A 21,926-nucleotide genomic window follows, 5' to 3' on the forward strand; every position below is an offset into this window, starting at 1 on the left:
TATTGAGTATGTATTTCTGGTTCAGTGTGTTTACGTTTGCATTCATGCATTGTGTGTTTGCATTTGACAGGGATGCTTTTAAGCAAAGGAACTTACATTACATTACATTCAAGTCAAGATATTTATTTTAGTAGTTAATGCATTGCTTTGAATTTGAACCCATGTCTTTGGCATTGAGAGATCAGTTTGAAAAATTGTTGTTATATTTATTTATTATATTTGTATTTTTATTTAACATATAATGAAATGTATTAAAAATGTAATCGACAACTTTTTATGTGTTTGTCACTCTCCTATATGAAAAAAACTCAAAGTCCTCAAAAACTCTCTAAAAGTCCTTGAATATGTTATATATAAGATCTTTAAATTTATCAAGTGAAACCGGATTAAATTGAGTTACAACTGGACAATTTCTGTTGAAAAATGGCACATTTAAAGTAATTCACTGCAAGGTTGAGCAAGCAAATCCCACAGTGCTTTCCTTTTTTCCTCCCCAGTCTGTCCTCTAGACTAAGATGTATAATGTTCATAAAGGTATAGATTGTTATAGCACAGAGTATATTTTTTAGTGAAATCAAATGCATGCTTAATGTGATGTGTTTTGTGCCAAATTCTGTAAGTGTTTATTAACGCTATTGACTGACTAAATTTGCTTTATGCATTGCTTTTGTTGCATCCCTGTACAACAACACACATTTATCAGAGCAAACTAATTATAGTCGCACGTCCAAATACATTTTAAATTCTTTTTATATGTGCAAAGGTAATTGAAATAAGCCCGCAAAGGCCATTGTTCCATTGAACTGAATGCTTTTCTTGTGTATGTGATTCAATATTTGCTTTAGAGCTGTGCAAATAACACCTGCTTTCCTGTTCTACATACCTCATGTTTTATCTCTTGTGAGCTAACCTAATAGTATTTACAGCCCACGGTCTGTCCAGTAGGTTGAAATGTGGCAAACATGCTGTTGGAGAAAGTCTGCACAGGTGCAGTGGTGGATGCCTTGACTCAGAACAAGGTTTTGGTTAATACAGGGCACACAAATTCCTCTGTATATTGTGCCAGGCAATAATGCATGGTATAAAAATACAACTGTATATATATATATATATATATATATATATATATATATATATATATATATATATATATATATATATATATATATATATATGTTTTTAAATAATCAGGGTTTTCCCCTAGAATTGTCAGCATTTTTACAGGAACATATCAAAACAATAAAACACTCAGTGATGTGCTTTCGCCAAGAAAATCTGGCAATAATAAAGAAACAAAAGACCCTTTCTGGGTGGGTGACAGGCTCGTGTGATAGAGCCCTGGTTGCTTTTAGGTTATGAAGTTTAGAGACGGAAATATTTATTTTGGGACAGTAACACCTCCTCCCAGTGTAGTTTTTTTGCCCACTGACGTCCTCATTAATGGGTTGTAGTTTGGCAAGAGACCGAGGGGGTGGGAGTTAGAGAGAGAGAGAGAGAGAGAGAGAGAGAGGGAGGGAAAGTTGATCAAATCGCATAGATCTGATAAGCGGTGTATCTAAGCTTGGGTTCTGGTCATGAAAGGGTTTGGTCTCTGAACGGCCGTCAAATACTTTGCGCTGAGTGAAATTCTCAGGAGAACATGTGGAGGTTTTAGAGCTTTGGCTGCTTCACTTGAGCAGGATATCAACTTTCTCATCAGAGCACTTCTATCATCCTGCCACCGTTTCAGAGGACAAACCCGACTGGCGGAATGAACCCAGGAGGAAGTAGATAATCTACTGCGCTCTGGCAGGTGAGACAACTTTAGGGCAGAATGCTCCACCGCAGATAAAGAAAGAGCTTCAAGACAAGGTCGAATGAGAACATCCTGAAACTTTGTGTTTGAATAGTGTAGAAGTGTCTGTACACTGTTCCCTAGCACTGTACACATGAAGTGCTGCTGTTTAAACTGTGATTCTAAGAGGTCTTATTTTAGGATGCCTGATAAGCAGCTTGTTTTTGGTTGAGATTTGGTACAGCCCACTAGTTGACCATTGGATGTGTGGAATGACAAGATGTAAATCTCATTGAAAAAATGTTACAACTGTGTTTAGCAGCCTGCTTATGAAAGGATTTTACAGCTGAGAAAATAGACTATGCTTTGAAGATGTAAAAATGAAGATGTTGCAGATTTCTGGATTCCAAGAGAAGTTTTTTTTTTTTTTTTTGCTATTAATATGTTTAAGGGTTGCAACATAGGGTGCACTGCAAAAAAGCTTTTCTTATTTCCTTTTTTTTTTCTTGTTTCTAGTCCAAATATCTAAAAAGTTTATTTTAAGAAGCATTTTCAAGGCAAGCAAAACAAAATGTCTTGTTTTCAGAAATAATATGCCAATTTTAAGTGATTTTTTTCCCTTAACAAACAAAAAATAATAATCTGCCAGTGGGGTTTTTCCTTTAGACATAAGATTATTTTTCTTAACCCGCGGCAGATTATATTGCTTGTTTTAATTAAAAACTCACTTCATTTTGGCATATTATTTCTTAAAGTAAGACAGTAGGTTTTGCTCTTCTAGAAAATGCTTCTTGATTTAGGAATTTTTAGATGTTTGGACAAGAAACAAAACAAAAAACATCTAAATAAGGAAAAGATTTTTGCTGTGTGGAGAGAGAAATTTGGTTAATCAAGTGGAAAAACCATGTTTGATTGTATACAAACTTTTTGATCCTTTTATCTTGATTTTCCATTGAAAATGTTTGTTTTTGTGGCATGTATTTACTTCTTGCCTGAAGCGTCTTGGCATTGAGGTGACCATTGGGGAAATGCAGCATTTTTGGTGTTCAAACTTTGCAAGTGTATTTTAATTGAAACTAAGTCTGGTGCAGCTGCTCTGTTAGTGCAGTTTATTAGAGTAAATGTGAAAGTTGCCATCTGAACAAACTGGTTCAATTGAAATGTAGATGTAACGCAGACCAAAAGGGATCTTAATGAACCCCATCCAAGTGCCATATTGTTTTAAGATGCACCCATGTGCAGTTCAAGCATACTTAGTTTTTCTTCTACTGTATAATTGTCATGTTGCCTCTTGTAATTCAGGCATTATTTAGATACAGCATGTGTGAATATAGAATTCCTGCTGCTGTTTTGATATTTTTACACATTATATAAGCTCTTCATACAAGATCGCAACTGATTCAATTCATCAAATGTACACACATAGTGTGTTGTTGGCTTAGCACATATTTTACAGCAGTGCTATAGAAAAACCCTTCTGGGATGGCCCAAAAAGTTTTCAGTGCAGATTTATTTAAGAGCATTCGGTGTAACTTGGTGCTACACTTGCTGTAAAACTTTTTTTAGATTACATAATTTATGATAGAGACATTTTTTTTTTACCTATGATTATTGACATGTGCAGGAACCACCTAAATTAATTACAGCAACCTAGACCACACAGAACCTAAAAGGTACACTTTCAAACTTTTAGTTTACAAAAAAGTGCCTCTTGTTTTGGAGGGGTTAAATATAACACAGACAACATCTAAATTTATTTTAATAACTTACAACAGTGTTTTATGAAAGGCTTTTTTATACATTGATACCAAACTTTTGCATTTACACCTCTGCCTGATTTCAGAAGCTTTTTAATTTGGGTAGGCAAAATCCAGGCGGAAACCCCAAAATAGCACTTGATTTTAACTGCCTTCATGTAGACCTCTCTTGAAACAGATTTCCAGTTGTTTTTAAAAGTTGAATGTTATTGGAAAGGGATTTTTACTCCCTGCATTAGCTTGAAATGCAGTACTAGAAAAATCTATGTGTATTTTGTTTAGCTATACTGTTATCAGTGGGTTTGTAAAATAATGTGTTGTTTTTGCCTAGTATAAACATAGATTTTGCTTTCACAATTGCCAGTTCTTGTGAGATGCCAAATGATATGTTCGTCCCACGGTTAAGAGCTATCATAGTACAAGGGGAGTGAAGAAGTGAGGCAATACTCCTCTATGTGAATTTCAATATACTGAACCTCTACAGGCCAGACACCACTACACATCTACCAACATTGGACTGACAGCAAGTTTTTGGTTTCTGTAGACATATTGCTGTTAATTGTTATCTATTTTTTTCTAGAGCAGCTAGTTCATTATTTTACCTAGCTCATATCATCAGGTCATATAGCTTGACCTGATGTTTTCTTTATTATTACTTATACCAATTTCACTGTTTTTACCTATTTATTTCAATGACTGACACATCTAACACATAAATATATATATATTTTAAAACACAGGAAAAGTCTTCTTGATAGAACAAAACGTAAATATATTGTCATTTTAAAAAGCTGTTTTGTAGTATAAAAGGGGTTTACACACCTTGCTCTCCACTGTTAATCATATGCATGGCCATTTTTCTTGTCTCTGGAATTAAGACAAAGCGGCAGTCTAACGTGTGCGAGAGTTAATTCATAATCATCATTCATAATGTCATAGGCCACTTTCCCTCAGACTTGCATCATAGCTAAACAAACAGTGCCACTGTTTGCCGTTCTGTGTATCCTCCAATGCTAATGCAGAGAATTCCGTGACAAGTAGTTCGGAAGTAATGTGATGAGAACAAAAGAGCTAAAGAATGCAGATTCTTCTTAATTAACAGTGGAAAATACCAAAACTGTTGCATAGGGCCAGTGCAGTTTAATGTATGATGTTGGAATAAAACTAGAGTTAGAGGAATTCAGGAAACGTGCCTTTGTTTTTGTAGCCCTTTACAGGAAGTTGCACCAGTTATTGGCTGATGACGATTGAGAGAGGTACAGTTCTTTGTGTCATATTTGTACAGAGTTCTGTAGTATGGCTGCAGCTCATATAATCAGCTACAACTTGATTCACTGATGTTTAGTGGTCTAAAAGAAAATCCTAACCTGCCACGGTTATATATATATTTTTTATAGAACTAAAAACAAATTTATTAGTTCTCCTGTGAATTTTTTAAAATTCTTTTTCAAATATTTCTCAAGTATTCTTTAACCGAGATTGTTTTAACACATTTTTAAGCATATTAGTTTTGATAACAAAGTTCATTTTCCTTTCTTTTGATGATGGTGCATGATATTTCTACTAGTTGCTATCCACTAGTTACTAGTTAAGATATCAAAAGCTTAACCATATAACAATGGTTTGTTCTGTATTGTCAAGAGGGGGCTAATAATATTGACTATGGTGGTTTTTAAAGTTTTATATATATTATTCCAGCCAAACTAAAAGAAGTAAGACTGTCTCCAGAAGAAAAAATATAATAGGAAATACTGAAAAAAAAAAAAGTCAACATAGGCTCATTCTGAAAACGTAGCCCTATTCACATTTCTGAAGATCGCAAATTATGAAGCCAGATGTACATATGGCTGCATGTCATTTTTAAAACAAACACAACAGGATGGTATGACTTTTATTCTTTTATGCGCTTACCAGCTGACCGCTTACCTCTGTATGGACAGCTTTCCCGCTGTTACCAGTTTGTCCAGTTAGCTCGCCATGTACGTCAGCAGCCTTGAGATGCATAGAGAAGTTGACTACAATGATGGGATTTGAGTCTGGCGAAGAACGGTTCAAGAAAGCAGATAAGGCAAAAACAGAAGCCAGAAAAACGTGGTAAAATCAGGCGAGGGCTTTTCTTTTTCTGGATTGCTTTTGAAAACACTATAAGTTAGGTTTAGGGAAGGAGGAGGTCAGTCGATCATTCAGTCACTCAACAGCAACCTCTGGTGACTGTACGTGCGAATGGCACTCGCAAGAGAAATTTGAGATCTCAAGAAGCATACACAGCAGCCTCTGGTGGATTCACGAAAACGTAGCTTCTTAGACGTAATTGGTGCTTTCCAGAAATGTTTAGAGCGGTATTTAATCAGAATGAGTTGAAAAGTGTCCTTGATCTGTTAAACATAATTTCTGTTAAACAAAAATGTCATAGTAAGGCTAATCAATTTGTCTTCAACTGTAATTTTTGTCATTTTACATGATCTGTTAACAAAGATTGTGGTTTATAGTCAGTGTGTGAAATCAAATCTACAGCTATTATGATCAATTAGAATGTATTATTTCATAAACACACATTAATTAAAGAAATTCTTAGAAAAGCTGTATGTAATTTAATTGAGTCTGATAGCAAGCCTGCGGCGCACTCCTCTCAGATGTGGATGGAATATATGTGAAATAGAAAGGCCTCGATCCAGTCCACTGCCTAAGAAAGAGCTGAAAGCTCTGTAGTGATGGAGAACCTCTCAGAGGAGGGTCTTTATATTTACATTAAAATGATGGACTGACCATGAAAACTATGGACGCAGCATTTTAGAAGCACCTCCAGTGCTTTAGCAAACACTATTCGCTAATATATTTATATATCGTTTTTAACAGAGGTTTTATTGTTGCGTTTGATAGTGTTAATATTTTACAATACTTTATTGCACATTTTCCGTGCATTTCAGTTTTATATTCAGTTTGACTTCAGAGATGATATTGATCATTGCATAGATTAATTTCACAGATGAGCTGGCAGGATTGACTTCAGGATCATGTTTATTCAGGGGCTACAACAGGATAGATGAAACCATTGTCAAAACTAGGGCTTTGTAGTACATGCTTTTATGTCAAGCGTTCTTTCAAGCAGCCACTGAAAAGCTTTTATGCAGCAGAGTTTGCTGATGCACTAAATGTTCAATTAGAGATAAAAGCTTGTTGTCTGTTCGGAGACATATGTTTGCAGAACTATCTTTTAAGGATGTTTGCTCCTCAGATTGCTGCGTTATGATTGTTCACTGAAGAATGAGCGTGAGTGTGTTGTGTCATTGGGGGCGTATGGTGTGTATGACATGCTCCACTGAGACACAGAAGCGTTTTACACACCCTGTTAAATTTGACAGTGTACTGTGAAAGGCACATGCCTAAATGTTCTTGTCACGGCGAACGTGTCGCCACTACAATATGCAGGCCTGTTTTTGGAATGCTTACATAGTGTACATCTCTTACTTTCTACCTCCTCTGCTAATGATTGTATATGATGAATCATTTTACTGTCTTTAAATTGGAGTGTTGAGTGCTCTGGATACTCAGAAAGTCACCATGTACATTGACGCTGACGCTATAAACATTAATAAAAGTCTATTTAAAAATGCTGGTATGCATGGGACAAAAATCGGTTTCAAGGTTTACCATGTTTTGGAAAAGGTAAGGTTTTAAAAACCACTAAAATTTTCTGTTATACTGTTCCCACATTACTGTTCCTGTAATTTTTCTTATTATTTTTTTACGAGTTTTTAAGAGTTTTTTTTAAGAGTTTTTTTTTTTTTTTTTTTTTTGTGGCAACAAAAAAAGAACCCCTATATCAATTCAGGAAATACATACTGTAGACCTGAACAGTGCATTCACTTTCTTTTATATCCTAAGAAAAGAAATGTATGCAAAGATGTCTTTTCAATTTTTGAAAAAATCTGGGTTTTTGAAACAAATGAAGACAGCAGAAGTCATTAATTCATTTTAATTATTCAGCCTGACATGTTTACTCCTCCAAAATATTTAAAATGTTTCTTAAAACTAAATATATTGTGTTAAATGGGGAAAAAAATGTTGTTTTGTACCCATACATTTAAAAATTAACATATTTAGAGCAATAGTCACAATTCTGGGAAACATTTGTGATATTTGCATTCAAGGTTATCAGACCTTCAGATTCTTATACTGGTCACTGGTCAGTGCCACTGACACTAATTTCTTAGTTTGTGCCTTATGTTGACCCAAAGTGTAGTCGCACCATGTTTCAAAAACCTTGCCCATATGTTTATTGCTCTAAAAACAGGTTTTCATTATATTTACATATTCCATTGATGCAAAAATTTTAAATGACTTGCTAGAAAGGTAAAAGGTAACATCAAGGTTACAACTGTGCTAACATTCGTGAAAAACAATACTGTGAAGTAAGGCTGCATGATTAATCGAATTTTTTTTTTAATCCCACACAATCTTAATCCAGCATCTCTGCGATTCAGCCGATTATATTTTCTAGTTCAGGAGAGAAGCAAATAGGCGGTCGCACAAGTCTTTACATTGTTTTATATATGTTGCTCAGCAACATGAACCCCAAATGGTGAACTCAAAAATGTTTCACATACTGCATTTATAAGGTACAATTCAGACAAAAATGTAATTTCTGTCTTAATGTAATGATGTATTCATGGCCACGAAATCACACGTGAGCTGACACACTGCTTACTACTGAGAGGATGCATGCTTATCCACGAATGATGTCTTTTTTAGTGAACAGAACCTCCATAGGCTGTTAAAAACAGATAATAAAGTTGTAAATAACATTCAGTTTGCTGCGCAGAGCGTTCTTTTAGTAGCTGTGCAGAGGTATAATTTTTTTGTATGTTTTTTTTCTCTCTTAAAGTGACAGCATTTAAATGAGCATATCGCATTTTAGAGTAATGATTATGACAAACATTTAGTGTGTTTTTTTTCTTTTATAGCGAACACAAAGTGTTGTGCATGAAAATAAATGTTTAACAGTGTCGGTGTAACTACTGTAGCCAATATTGTGTAATTCAAGAGGAAATCTGATAATGACAAATGTCTCATTTACCAGTGAAAAGAATAATCTAATAATGTTGTCAATGACAAATGACAAGCATATGTCACAAACATAATTATTCAGCTTCAGAATTATAAGTAGTTGTATTCTGATGCAATCGCCTTACTGTGCATTAACGACCAGGACATATTAAAAGTCTGTTCAAGTCCACCATTCCAAGTCTATACAAAATAAATGCATTTTAACCAACAGTAGTAATAATAATATTATTGTTGTTTTACCATATGTTTGAAAATGAACAGTAATAATAGCAGTATCGTGTAAAAAATGTGATCTTGATTTTAAGCAAAAAAAAAAAAAAAAAAAATTGTGACTCTCCTTGTATCCTGAATCGTGCAGCCCTACTGTGAGGGACATTTTTGCCTGGCTAAGTGACCACTAACAGACCTAAAACACAACTGTTTATTTCTATAACTGCATCTATACGCCTTGAGTCCCCAGTTACCTCATTGGGGGATCTTTCTAATCATCAAATTTTCACAATCACTCTTTCAACGTACACTGTGAAGAAAAAAAAAGTGCATTGATGACAACATGCATATTACATATGTTATTTCACAGTTCTCTCACCCTAGAGGCCTCCCTTGTCTCTGTCTTATTACACCTGATGACAGTGAGATGGTTTAATGCCCTAGTTAAAACAGTGAATGACCCGTTGTAATTGAAATCAATAAAGTTTCTGCAGCAGGTCAAGCTTAGCCCCACACTTTGCGTTAAATAATATGAGTGGGCTTAGCCACACATTCTGCACTCCTGTGGGAAAGTCATCAGAATTCCTCAAATTTGGTGTATTCCCGCTGAATGTTACTCTTAGGGCTGCAGTACACACAGCAGGGGCGGGAAGTGCAGAATCAAACATGATTAATATTGGATTGCTCATTTTGTTTATCTTCCCTTTCTGTTTTTTTTTCTATTTCTCAACCGTTCTTGGATGCAGCCACAACCAGAGGTCGACTACGTTCAGGCATCCTGTGACGGGACATATCTCCTCAGAAAACACTGACTTCATTTTACAGGACCAGTAAGTGCTTCTTTTCACTTGATTTGCCCAAAATAACCTTTAGGGTGCACAATTCCTTATTTTTTTGGAGTGCTTGTTATTCATAGCAGGTTTTCTGTATGGTTAAGCATGTTTAGGAAGATCTAAAGGGGCTTTGATGATTAAATGAAGAGCTGCAAGAGTTTTGAATTGGTCTTTAACAGATGTGTGTAAGTAATGGGATATCATATATCACACTGAAATCAAATGCCTGTGCTGGAATCTTCAAGTCAGCTGAATTGTCCAGATATAATGGTAATGAGGGTCATTACTGTTATTACATTTTTCTGTGTAGGTAGTATGGGCATTGCCTAGCTTGCATCTGTGCTGATTTCAGTTGATAGTGTCTGATAGTCTGTATTCAGAGTGTTGTGGATGCTGAATTGTATTTACACCACAAACTAGGGTTGTAAATTAGGGCTGGGCGGTATATTGGGTTCTGTGGATATATCGATATTATTCCCCAATGCGATGCGGTATTATCCAATATCGTTCATATCGATATGGTTTGAGGTCACAAGTGCGCATTCTGCATGAAACAGACCACTCCAAGGAAGCATGCATGCTTCACTTGCACAAATGTGCAAAATGCGCAAATGAATGATTCACTCCATGAGTCATGATTCACTCCATGATACAAAAGATTTGTTTTAAATGAACGAATCGTTCAAGAACGACCCATCATTTTTGCTTGTGTGCACGCATGTCCATCAGTGCCTGCAGCTGTCACAGCGGTTTTATCGATCATTTCTTGTGCAATTGACAGCAAGAACGAGCATAGAAGCAGCACCTGAATATATTCAAAAGAATAAAATGGGATGAATTTATACTGCATTTCGAAAGTGAAACCACCTCATATTCACCGATTACAAGTTCAGTATTTATTACACGATGGTCTTTTCTTTAGATTAACATTATAACACATTCTGGTCTGTTATAATGACTGTTTACATTTATATGCTTAACCAGCATTTCATCACAGTAAAACAAAAAGTCAAAACAAAAGTAAAAGTGTAGGATTTTTTTTTACATGGAGTGAAAGACTTCTCTTAAGATATCTTCGATATGTGCAATGTTTAATAATTGTGCTCAATACATGTAAATGTGTAACTAAAAACATTTACAGCTGATTTAATTGTTGATTTTTAATCACACAACTGTGGTATACAGGATTACTTATAGCAACACTGTAATTGTGACATAAAAATACTGTGTGTTTCATGTTGACATTCGTTGTGGTTCTTTTCTATCCTACAATACCTTTTGTTGTGTTACTATTTAAGTGTGCTCATTTTTTGCTCTGACAATGTAGCTATGTTTTCTATGGTTCTGTTTACTTTGTTATTTGCACAACAGCACAGTAGTTCTGTCTATAGTGTTAGGCAGGAAAAAAAACTGTACTCTATTTATTTTTCAAAGATTTTGTTTATAACTTGAAGTTTTGTGCAACAGTTTTAAGCAGGAGAAAAACCTGTACTGTGTTTTATTTATCAAAGATGTTGTGCAGCTGTTTATCTGTAAACAGAGAGGGAAACCCCTGTGTTTGAATTATATTTTGCTCAAAAATGTTTTATAAAGTCTTAATAAAGGCTTTAACTCTCAAGTAACCATTTGTGGGACAATACAGAATATATCGTATACCGTGATTCCTCCTAAAAACACAGGATATGATATTTTGCCTGTATCGTCCTGCCCTAAACTGTATGTGTATTCATTAGGGCTGCACAAAATACAATGTAGTTTTTAACCACTGCAAGTGGAGTAGATGTGAATCTAATGTGAAACGTCTTGTTTATGCTGTTTCTGGTGTTACACAAATAAAACTTCAGAAGACATTATATAGATCTTGCTAAACATTGTATCATGCAGATTCGGTCCATTGTTTAGAGATTTAAATGATAAATGGTTTGTGATTCTTTTTGATGTGTTTTGACAGATCCCTGTGTGTAGGCCTTACTATCCCATGCGGCCATTATATAGAAGTTATGAGTGACAATAAAGCAACAAAACTGATGCTTGTAACATTGGTTGGCCCAGGATGTTTTCTTATAAGTGAACACAGGCAGTGACAAACTTTAAAGTACTGGACGATTTTAGTTCCTTTAATATAACTAAATACAACTTGTACATAATAGTATTGACATTGTTGTATAATAGATTGACTTACTGCTTACATTGAGTCATATTTATAGAAAAGGAACTCGTACTGACTCAACGTTCTTTCTCTGTTAGCTTGATTTTGGTGCTCCACACCCATTATAAATGTATTTAATCGGTGAACTCTTCAGCGATTCTGTTATGGATTTAAAAACTTGAATACTTCGGTTATCAAAATAAAGATACTGCAGCAGTTACTAAAAAATAGCCTAAAGACTGGCTATATTCTTTGTGGCATCACTATGTCCAAGAATGCAAATCTGAGAACAACTGGCAACAAATAAATGCCAGGATAAAACGCAAGTAAATTTTATGCATGTTTAAATGTTTTGGGATTGGGGGGATTGACCCCTCCAAATTAACCTTTGATCCCCCATGAAGGATGTCATAACTAGATGTATGGGGGTCAGCTCTTTAATAGCGAGAAATAGTTTTCTCTGATTTGTATTTTTAATGTTAATAATAAAAATAGATAATATAAATATATATTTTACCACCCCTATAGCGGTTCATACTTTTGTGAATGCATAATGGCGCCAATCAGCCTATGTGAGAAAAATATTAATTCAACAGTCTGAAACCGGTAGATGTGCACCAACGTTAGACATTGTAAGTGTTAAAAAAACACTTTTCTAGTAAAATAGCTGTTTGTATCTAGATATAACCATAAGTCAAATTAGAAACAGTTTTTATGGTTTAACCTAAAGTAACCTCTGAAATAGCTAATTAGACTTTACTGTAGGCCAGAATATAATAAATATCCCTCAAAACAGAGAAAACTTCACCCCCTATTCGTCAATGTATAATTCACACCCTGTTTATACTGTGATAGCAGGAGGTTTTAATCTTCCTAAACTGGATGCATATGAAACAAATGCAAAAATTCAAAGTGTTGATCACTGAAGTTTAATGTTTAAATTTCCAGATTTAATCATGTTGTATTCATCTACTGTTTGACGTTTCCTTGTTTGTTTTGTGTCTTCCGTGTTGTGGTTGTAAAAAGACAATTCTACGTATAAATAAACGTAATTATTGTCAAAGAAAAAAAAAAATGCCTAAGCTTAGGTCAATTTGTTGCCACAAGCACCCTCTTGCTCCGTCATTGCTGTTTAACTTCACATGACAATGACAACATGACAAATGTACTGTAGTACATACTGTATAGGAGAAACTTTTTACCAAGTACTTAAAAGAAGAGTGTACCCAGGGTATGGATTTCAGATTCAGCCTTCGTTACTGCTTTGAATCAATCAAATTACTTGTTCAGAAGGATTCTTGTTTTACTCACCGAACCACAAATGTCAAACTCACAATGAAAGAGATCCAGAGGAATGGTAATGGAATCAATAAGGAACAAAAATCATTAATTGGAATTGGAGGGTTGGTTTTGTGGGCAGACTTGTTAAAAAAAATCTATTATTATCAATAATAATGCTTAAAGTGGCTAGAATTCATAAACCCATGTTATTAGTGATACTGGGTGTGGTCAAGTGAATGACAGCCAGCAACATAGTAACAGCATAGCAATAAGTAATAATTTAGGAGACTTAGGAGACATTTATGCACAATGCGTCTTTGCAACAAAAAACGCCAAACGCAACACTCAGGAACAGATTAAAACAGTTGTTATGTGAACTTGCTGAATTAAAAAAGCCTCCAATGCTTGGAGTTGGCGTCAGAACCCAAATATCGGGTTGGCGTCAGAACCCAATGTCAGTCAATGTCCAGCCTAAAATCAACCAAATATCAACTTTTAATTATGTTACACTTTGACGTAATGTGGACATTATCACTATAACATCTATCAGATAATGGATTTTGGTCACTTTCCAACATAACCTAAAATCAACCAAATATCAACGTAATTAGATTTTTTTGGATTTATTGGACGTCAAAATAGCGCTGTCCTTAGACACTGGCTAGAGATTTAATTTTGATCACCTGACGTCATGACCTAAATCTAACCTAATATTAACGTCTTATGATGTTGTGTGCCTGCTGGCATGCCATACTCTAGCACTAAAGTAAAAAAAAAAAAAAAAAACTTTTGCTATTCAAATAAAATGTGCACCACAGCACATGTTCCTTTCCTCTTCGTCTCCATTAATTTCTGTCTTCCCATATGTCAGTAAGCTGAGCAGGGATTTCTACCTCATCGGTGGTGTGAGGGTTAAGAGAGCTCAGATTTACATGCCCCGCTGAGACAGATCTCATTCTGATACTCGCTAACGCCGGAGGAAAGAACGAGCTGAGGGCTTGCTGTTTATTTAGCATATTCTGCTGCCTGCTGAAACAAACCCAGGTGAACACCGTTGCGAAGTTCAGCGCTCCTCCTATCACTCCATGTGCTCCATATAGAGGTGGGCTCATGGATTCAGAATGTCGGGTTCTCATAGGAATATCGCACACGACCGTCAAGGCCATTTCTCATGCAGATGACGGGTAAGTAAATGTTGCTGCCAGGGTTGATTGATGCTTCTCATTAGGAGCACAGCGCGTGGAGGACCTGTGCCAAGTTCAGGCTCAGATTAACCATCATCGTGAGAAGCCAGAAGAATGATTTGAGCATCAAAGAGGGATCTAGTTATTAGTTTACCAGCCTCAAACCTCTTGTTTGTGTCCCCCGAGAGATATGGATCTTGAGCAAATGTGTTAAAGACGCAAGTTTGTCACTTGCAGCTGTGAAGAAAAAGATGCTGAGACCTTTAATGTTCTGTCGGCTCTTGAATGCCTGTGGTTTGTACAAGAGAGAGAGAGAGAGATAGTGAAGTTGCAGGACATAACTGGAATACTTACCACTACTGGGTGCTCATAAGTGCTATTTTAAGCACAAGTCCGGCCTCATTTGCTGCTCTCTGCCCATCAGCCCTGCCTTTTCATTTAGTAATCTAGCTATGGAAACTAACCTCACCCTAACAGCTGGCATAAGTGCTGATCTGTGGGAAAAAAAGCAGTGTGAAATATGTCATGACGTCAGCAGAAATATGTCAAAATTATTTATTTCAACAAGAATGCTACTGCAGGTTGCTCTACAGTAGGTGTGAGTTGGCAAATTCTAGGTCTCGAATTTTGGAGGTTATGCATTTAATGTGGCTTATTGACAGACACATGCTGTGTGAATTTGTAGCATGCTGATATTTAAGCACCTTTAATATTGCTGCTTCTCATTGAAATGGCTAAAATGTGTGCAGCGACCCCATTGGTGGTGATGTCAGTGGAAACGTTTGTGTGCAGTGATAAAAGTGCTCGGATCCCCTGGTAGTGCAGTACTATTGATCTGAATGGCTAATCTGAGCACAGTGCACATCTAAACAACACTAAGGGCATGGCGCATTGTCTGCCACAAAAGCCTTTTTGCATGTAATGTATTATTCATTGCTTTAATGACTGAACTGCAAACAATTCTTATTGGCAAGACTTGAAGTATTTAACAAACATTAGTGTTATATAATGCTTAACATCCTTTTGTCTATGTACATTCCATAAAGAAACTTCATATTGCTTTTGAGAAGTATCTTTAATACTTCTTTTTATATAAATGCACAATGTTGGTTGGTGTAGATTTAATGACTAAATAAAAATAAATATAAAATACATACTGCCTGTCCAAATAATAAAAACCTCAACAGCTGGTTTAACTAATCAAAGAGATAAGAGCATTCCTTGCTGCATGAATGATTGTTTCAGTCGGTAAGAAGTTTGAGAGTAGCTTCTCATTTCTTCAACAACCAAGCCAGATGTTAATGTGTTTTAGAAGTATCAAAGCTTTGAAATGCATCAAACAAAGAAAACGTTGAATAAATTGGGGAAAGTACTTCATTTGGGTTAAGTACTGTCCAACGCATGAAAACTGGAAGGATAGTGGGGAACCATCATCTTTGAGTAAGAAATGTGATCAAAAAAGGGTCTTGAAAGATCGAGATCTGCGATCACTCAACCATCTGATGAAGTCAAATAGTAAATTACATGTAACAGAGGCCAGCTAGAGAAGTATTATGCAGGTAAGGCGCACTCCTTTGACCTCAAAAGGTGCTTTAGCGACAATACGCTTGAGGCCATGGTCTTAAACCTCCTTGTTAGAGCAGCCGACTCCCATGCAAAGAATCACTGGTTCGATTCCAGCTCAGACCGGGTTGGGTGCAGTAGGATCAGCAAGTTACATGTCTGGGCTCATCCAGGAGGGGAATGAGGTTTAAAGAGCCCATATTATGGGTTTTTGAAAATTCCCCTCCATGTAGTGTGTAACACAGCTCTAAGTGAAGTGAAGTATCCAGCTAAGGCTTAAATCTGTAAGAATACAGTGTTTAAAACGGTTGATTCATATATAAAAGAGTCGACTCATAGTGCTTCAAACGAGTCGCCTTGATACCGACTCATTAGGTGTTTCGCCATGACGTACGAACGAAACCAAGTTATTCACGTGCACGCGCAAACCCGGGAGATTTCAAACCTGAGGCCCCGCCCTCTGACGCAGAAACCCAGACACACACACACACACCCACAAACACACGCACACCCACAAACAACACGCACACAAACATGCCGGTCGATTGAAGTCACACTGCAGATGGATATATTGAGTCTCTACCCAAAGATGAAACATCAGCATTATAACCAAGCAGTTGGAAACTTCTGGAAGCTACATGCTACAAAGAATACTTCATCTGAGTTTGTTAAAGGAAGGATCAGTAAAGAGTAACTGATGGACGTCAGGATGGGTTTCTTCCATTTCTCAAGTGTAAGTACGTGCGGTTAAAGTTGTTGCCTCGTTGACTCTAGCTTGCAAATGTATTTAGTTGTGATTTGTTACTTGTAACCGCGTGTACTGTATCAGGTTAACTGGATATTTTATCTTATCGCGTGCAAAGTCACGTTAAAAACGCGACGCGTGCTGTTTGTTTATGGAGCTCCGTGCTAGAGTTCTGCTCCCGCGATTTATTCGGAAATTTATTCCCGCGCCGCAGAAATCTGGCGCGGGGACAGCCGCGGGAATAAATTTCCGAATTAATCGCGGGAGCGGTCGGTAACGGGTTTAATTTGGGACGGGAGCGGGCTGTCTAGCAATATCACGGATATTGCTATGCGAATTAGAAAGAGAGAGTCTGCGTGGTGCTTGTGTGTGTGTTAGTGCGCACGCGCGCGTATGAGAGAGAGAGAGAGAGAGAGAGAGCGAACGAACGAACGAGCTTTGTGCTGTGTGTGTGTGTGTGTTTATACTGACAGCTTGGCTGTCTGGACTGTATACTGTGTGATTTTTTGGCGGCGGGCAGAAAACGGAGCGGGTTCTCAGGCTAAAACCTGGCGGGTGCGGGCGGAAGCGGGAGCGTTGTCATCCGGAGGTGTGTGTGTGTTTTTGTGTGTGTGTGGTATGGCGAGTACACGACTGTCTCCTTCGTTCGGTTATCCGTGGCACTATCCACTCGCCATAGTGTGGCAGCTAAACTCCACGTCTACACTATCGAGCGTGTATGAACTGTGATTACTTTTTAAATTGCTGATTAGCTATTGGCCATTTCCCTCTCTGACTGAAGGCAGTCGACCAATCGCGACAGACTGTCATCGGTCCAATCAGAGCAGATTAGCTTCGCGCTAAGGAGGGGTTTGGGAACAAATGAATCACTGGACGATTCATACAGGAGTCGCTGGGATAATTAGGTAAAAATAAATGCAGATTATAAGACCATGAAAGTGTTTTTTGACCTTGCATGCATATTAGACTGTTGTTGGAGACCCTTACAACCAGGATATGACCCTATTTCATGTATAATATGGGCTCTTTAAGGGGATGAGTGTAGTGGAGGTCAGCTAGTGAAGTGCTATGCAGGTAAACCTCACTCCTTTGACCTCAAAAGGTGCTCTAGTGACAAATGCTAGAGGCCATGGTCTTTAGCCTCCTTGTTAGAGCTACCGACTCCCATGCAAAAAATCTCCAGTTCGATCCCAGCTCATACTGAGTTGGTTGCAGAAGTAACGGTGGGTTGCAAAAACAACAGGCTACTGTATGTTCAATACTGAAATTATACTTTTTTTAAAAAGGGTTTTCTAACCTTTACTTGAGATAGGACAGTTGAGGTTACAGACAGGAAAGCATTGGGAGCAAAGAAAAGGGAAAGGTTTGGCAAAAAACCTCGAGCCGGGAATCGAAATCGGGTCACCATGAGCACCATGGTGCTTTCAGCGCACTTAACCACTAGGCTATTGCCGCCCACTTATCATTGAAATTAAGAAGAGCGACTAATTTAGTGATTTACCTAACATGCCCTACTATTCAAGCCTATGGGGCAAGTGCTGTGATGTGGGGATGCTGTAGTTAGTCAGGTTTAGGATCAGGAATGTGCCCAAAGGTTGATCTCAGCTGACTTACTTAATTTACGAAATGACCAGGTCGTTTAGTCAATAATTTCTTTTCTTCTCTGATGGCATGGACAAATTTTTAGATCACATTGGCAGGATTCGTCATGCTCAAATTGTCTCAAATCTATGGTTCTATCGTTCAATCAGTCCGTCCGTCTGTTTGGTCTGTCTGTCTGTCAACTGAAATTTTATCATGTAAATCAAGTAGACTTCTTTGTACTGATTCATGCTATGCATTATGCAACTTTAAGGTTAGTGGGTCTGAATCTTCCCCACTATGGAGCTCTGAGCAGAATGTGGTTGTTGTTTTTTCCTTTGCTGGGCTTCAGCCGGGATTTTTTTTCATCTCTCTAGTATAAAATACAGGCCCTCAGTGGCCATCCATTCAAAAGATAGTGCAGGTAAATAATATGAAAGCCTAGATAAAATACTAGTAAGTCCCAGGGTGCAAGCATACTTCAAAAATGTTGGACAGGAGCCAGTTTGTGTGGGGAAAAATGAGAAGGAGAAAGAAAGCAGTGTTGTTCCAGTCCACAGCCCTTCCCATGACAATGCTGCTGTTTTGATGTTGTAACCAGGCTACAAACACCTCCTGACTCTGTCACACAACAGGAACTCCTCACATTCCTCAGGAAAAATGCTGTTTATGGTTTTGTTGAAGAGCTGTCTGTGTGAGGCTGTGTGTCAGTTTTTGGACAGGGTTATTCTGTTTTACTGTAAGCTCCAGCACCCATGAAAAGCGTGGAGTCAGCCTGACATGTGGTTTGGAAATCTGCTTGCCTTGGTGAGATGTAGCAGCATAATCAAAAAAAAAAAAAAAAAAAAAACTTTTTTTTATTTTTTTTTAGGTTGATGACCTTGTTCAGTTGCGTCATGTTTTTATTTCTCTTTCTGGTTTACTTTGAAAAGTCAGCGCTCATTTTTTTTACTAACAAAAAACGTTACTCAGACTGAAACATGATGCATGATGCCATATATATATATATATATATATATATATATATATATATATAGCATCATGCATCATGTTTCAGTGTGTATATATATATATATATATATATATATATATATATATATATATATATATATATATATATATATATATATATATATATATATATATATATATTACTGTGAAAGTTTTATGCTAATTGGGTTATAGCGAAATATGATGCGTGTTGCAAATTGGGAATGTTTGGAAAACATGCGCAGTAACTGTAGCAAACTCTATAATTATTAACATTAATATTTATTTGTATATGGATATTAATATTATATTTTCTTTCAATATAATACAAGTAATACAGTTTTTTAATAATATTTGGTTTTTATTTAAATGAGCAATATCACACCAGTCGCAGTGCGATGTGACTGTATATCGGCACTGGTGGGAGGCTTGCGGTGCCTTAGTGTCCCACCAGTGACGATATACAGCCATATTGCACTGCTAAGATATTGCATTTATACAACAGTTCGACGGCATAACCGTGTATATAAAAAAGAAGATCAAACTCAGTCTCAAAATCCTTTTGTAAGAGGTTCATTCACATCTGCAGATAACTGTTAGAGCAGCAGGAACCGTTGACAGTTCACCAATGGCACTTTAGAGCTAGTATTTAAATGATTCTCTAGCATAATGTCTAAGGGGATGACAAAACTACATCAAGTTGCGGTCGGTCTGAAAACTGCTCCAATTGTTCCACTGTTTTTATGTTGTTAAATTGAAAAAAAAGGACTGGGTGTGTTTATTACACCCCAATATGACGGTCTATACACTATATTTACACACATGTCTGTCCAAACAGCTTGAAAAGTAGATTTTTCACCATAGGTGCCCTTTAAGATTATAAGGCATAAAATGCCATCAGTCTACATAGATTTCCCAGTATTTCTCTGTTGAAATTGGGAGATCACTATAATTAACCCAGAAAAAGCCAAAGCAACGCAATCACTACCAGAGTACCAGATTACTGTTGTGCTTATAATAAGGAAAAATGCTAAACCTATGCAAGCATTTCTTCCTTCATTCTGTTTACTGAACTAGTCTGCATTAGTGAAAACAGGAGACTCATTAGAAACAGATGACTATCTCCGGTTTTAGGACTTTAAGATAAGTCTCATCTCACGTTCAACACACAACAATTACTATGGTATAAATACAGCACTACAACATACAAAAGAGTGAGATAGACTTAGTCAAATTCCAGTTTTATAATGATTTGATCAGCTGTAGTTTGAAATTGCACTGTATTTTTCCTCCACTAAGGGCTCATTATGCGGTCTCTGTTACCATCTTGTGAATGTACAACATCAACCATCTTTGGTCATCTCAATGACCGGCTAATGGCCACCGATGTGCTGTCTATCAGAAATTATAAATACAATATACTACATTCTTGACTCAAAAAATTTCAAAAGTACATTATGTTGCCCAGCATCAGCAATATTTGTCAAACTAGTATTCTCTACTTGTCGCTGTATGTATGTTGGAGTGATACACAAGGGTGAAGAGGCTGGATGAGTGCTGTTACTGGCAGAATATCGCACGGCTATCAGCCAATCAAATTCAAGAGCCAGACAGAACTGTTGTATAAAGTGGAATATATCATATTTTTCTCCTACAGCTCTATTGTGTTATTACGCTTTTGCTAACGTTTCTTCCCTCTTATAGGGTCAATTACACCTTTATGTCTCAGGTGTGCTATTTGATGTATGAAGCCAGTGATTTAAGAGCAGTAGGTTTTTCACTTATCTGCTCTCTCAGCGTGTTCTAGATTCAACCCACTCATACATCAGCTCTCACTGTATCTATACAGTATGTGTGAGGTGTCAGAGATGGTGTGGGTTTCATACGGTTCTAAAAAGTGTCCCTGAGAGGCAGGGCTGTCAGTAAGAGAGCTTTGTGTTACAACTCAGAGTTGTTAAGACCTCTGAGTGTCTACTACCTTTTATGGACTCCATTATATGCACGAATACCAGTGATGATATTTTTGTTTTACTAACTGTAGGTCTTGCAAAGTCAGACTTTACACTGTCTGGTGCCCTTTTGCTGATGTTTATTTAAACTAGAGGTGCATGATTCTGGATACATTGAAAATCATTTCATGATTCTCCCACCATTCTGAGCAGGCAGTTAACATGCCATTTACTAGAGATTCTTAAAGTAATGTAACAGTCTATTAAAAACATTTAATTTGAGTTAATGAATGATTCAATGACTTCACTGTACTCACATCACTGATTAATGAATGACTATGTATTGTTGAATAAATTTATTCCTTGATAGAGAACAGAAGACATTATTTTTTTAAGTTTGCAGATGAAATCAAATAAAGAAATGCAATAGTTAAATTACAACATCATTTATCTTACAGAAACACTAATCTATAACAGTAACTCATTTTTAACCACTCTTCATATTTGATATAAGCATATTGTATGCAAAATGAAACTAATTATATTGTTTATATATAGTTACATATTCTATGTGTTATATATTGTTTATCAAATTATATTTTATATATAATCATATATATTATATGTTTAACAATCTTTAAAGCCCAGACCTTGGTTCTAGCTTATGTCATATGTAATTCATTTGTGCAGTTGCAGACTGAAAATCTAATTTTGGTGATGATGTGCAGCAAGAAAAACGCCATTGATATAAGATGACAGGTAAATATCTAGATATTTCACTTGGAGACCTGCCGTCTTCATCTATTATAATGCAGATTTGAATGCGCTGCTCTGACTGTTGAA

The 21,926-nt window shown here is 36.6% G+C and overlaps 1 protein-coding gene across 52 annotated transcripts in view; it reads left to right on the forward strand.

The window, feature by feature from the left end:
* Nucleotides 1–21,926, forward strand: part of plekha7b (pleckstrin homology domain containing A7b) — a 193,889-nt gene that overhangs the window by 86,994 nt on the left and 84,969 nt on the right. For 40 of the 52 annotated variants that reach the window (XM_087258376.1, XM_087258383.1, XM_087258378.1 and 37 more), the window contains one exon: nucleotides 9,555–9,638. In XM_087258376.1, coding sequence (XP_087114502.1) covers nucleotides 9,555–9,638 — 84 coding nt within the window. Of the gene's footprint in view, nucleotides 1–1,473; nucleotides 1,793–9,554; nucleotides 9,639–13,963; nucleotides 14,256–21,926 lie in introns of those variants that run through there. The other 12 variants (NM_001443047.1, XM_087258415.1, XM_087258412.1 and 9 more) reach the window with 3 other exon arrangements.

This window comes from Danio rerio, chromosome 7 (assembly GCF_052040795.2).
Source record: "Danio rerio strain M-AB ecotype USA chromosome 7, GRCz13ab, whole genome shotgun sequence".
Lineage (NCBI taxonomy): Eukaryota > Metazoa > Chordata > Actinopteri > Cypriniformes > Danionidae > Danio > Danio rerio.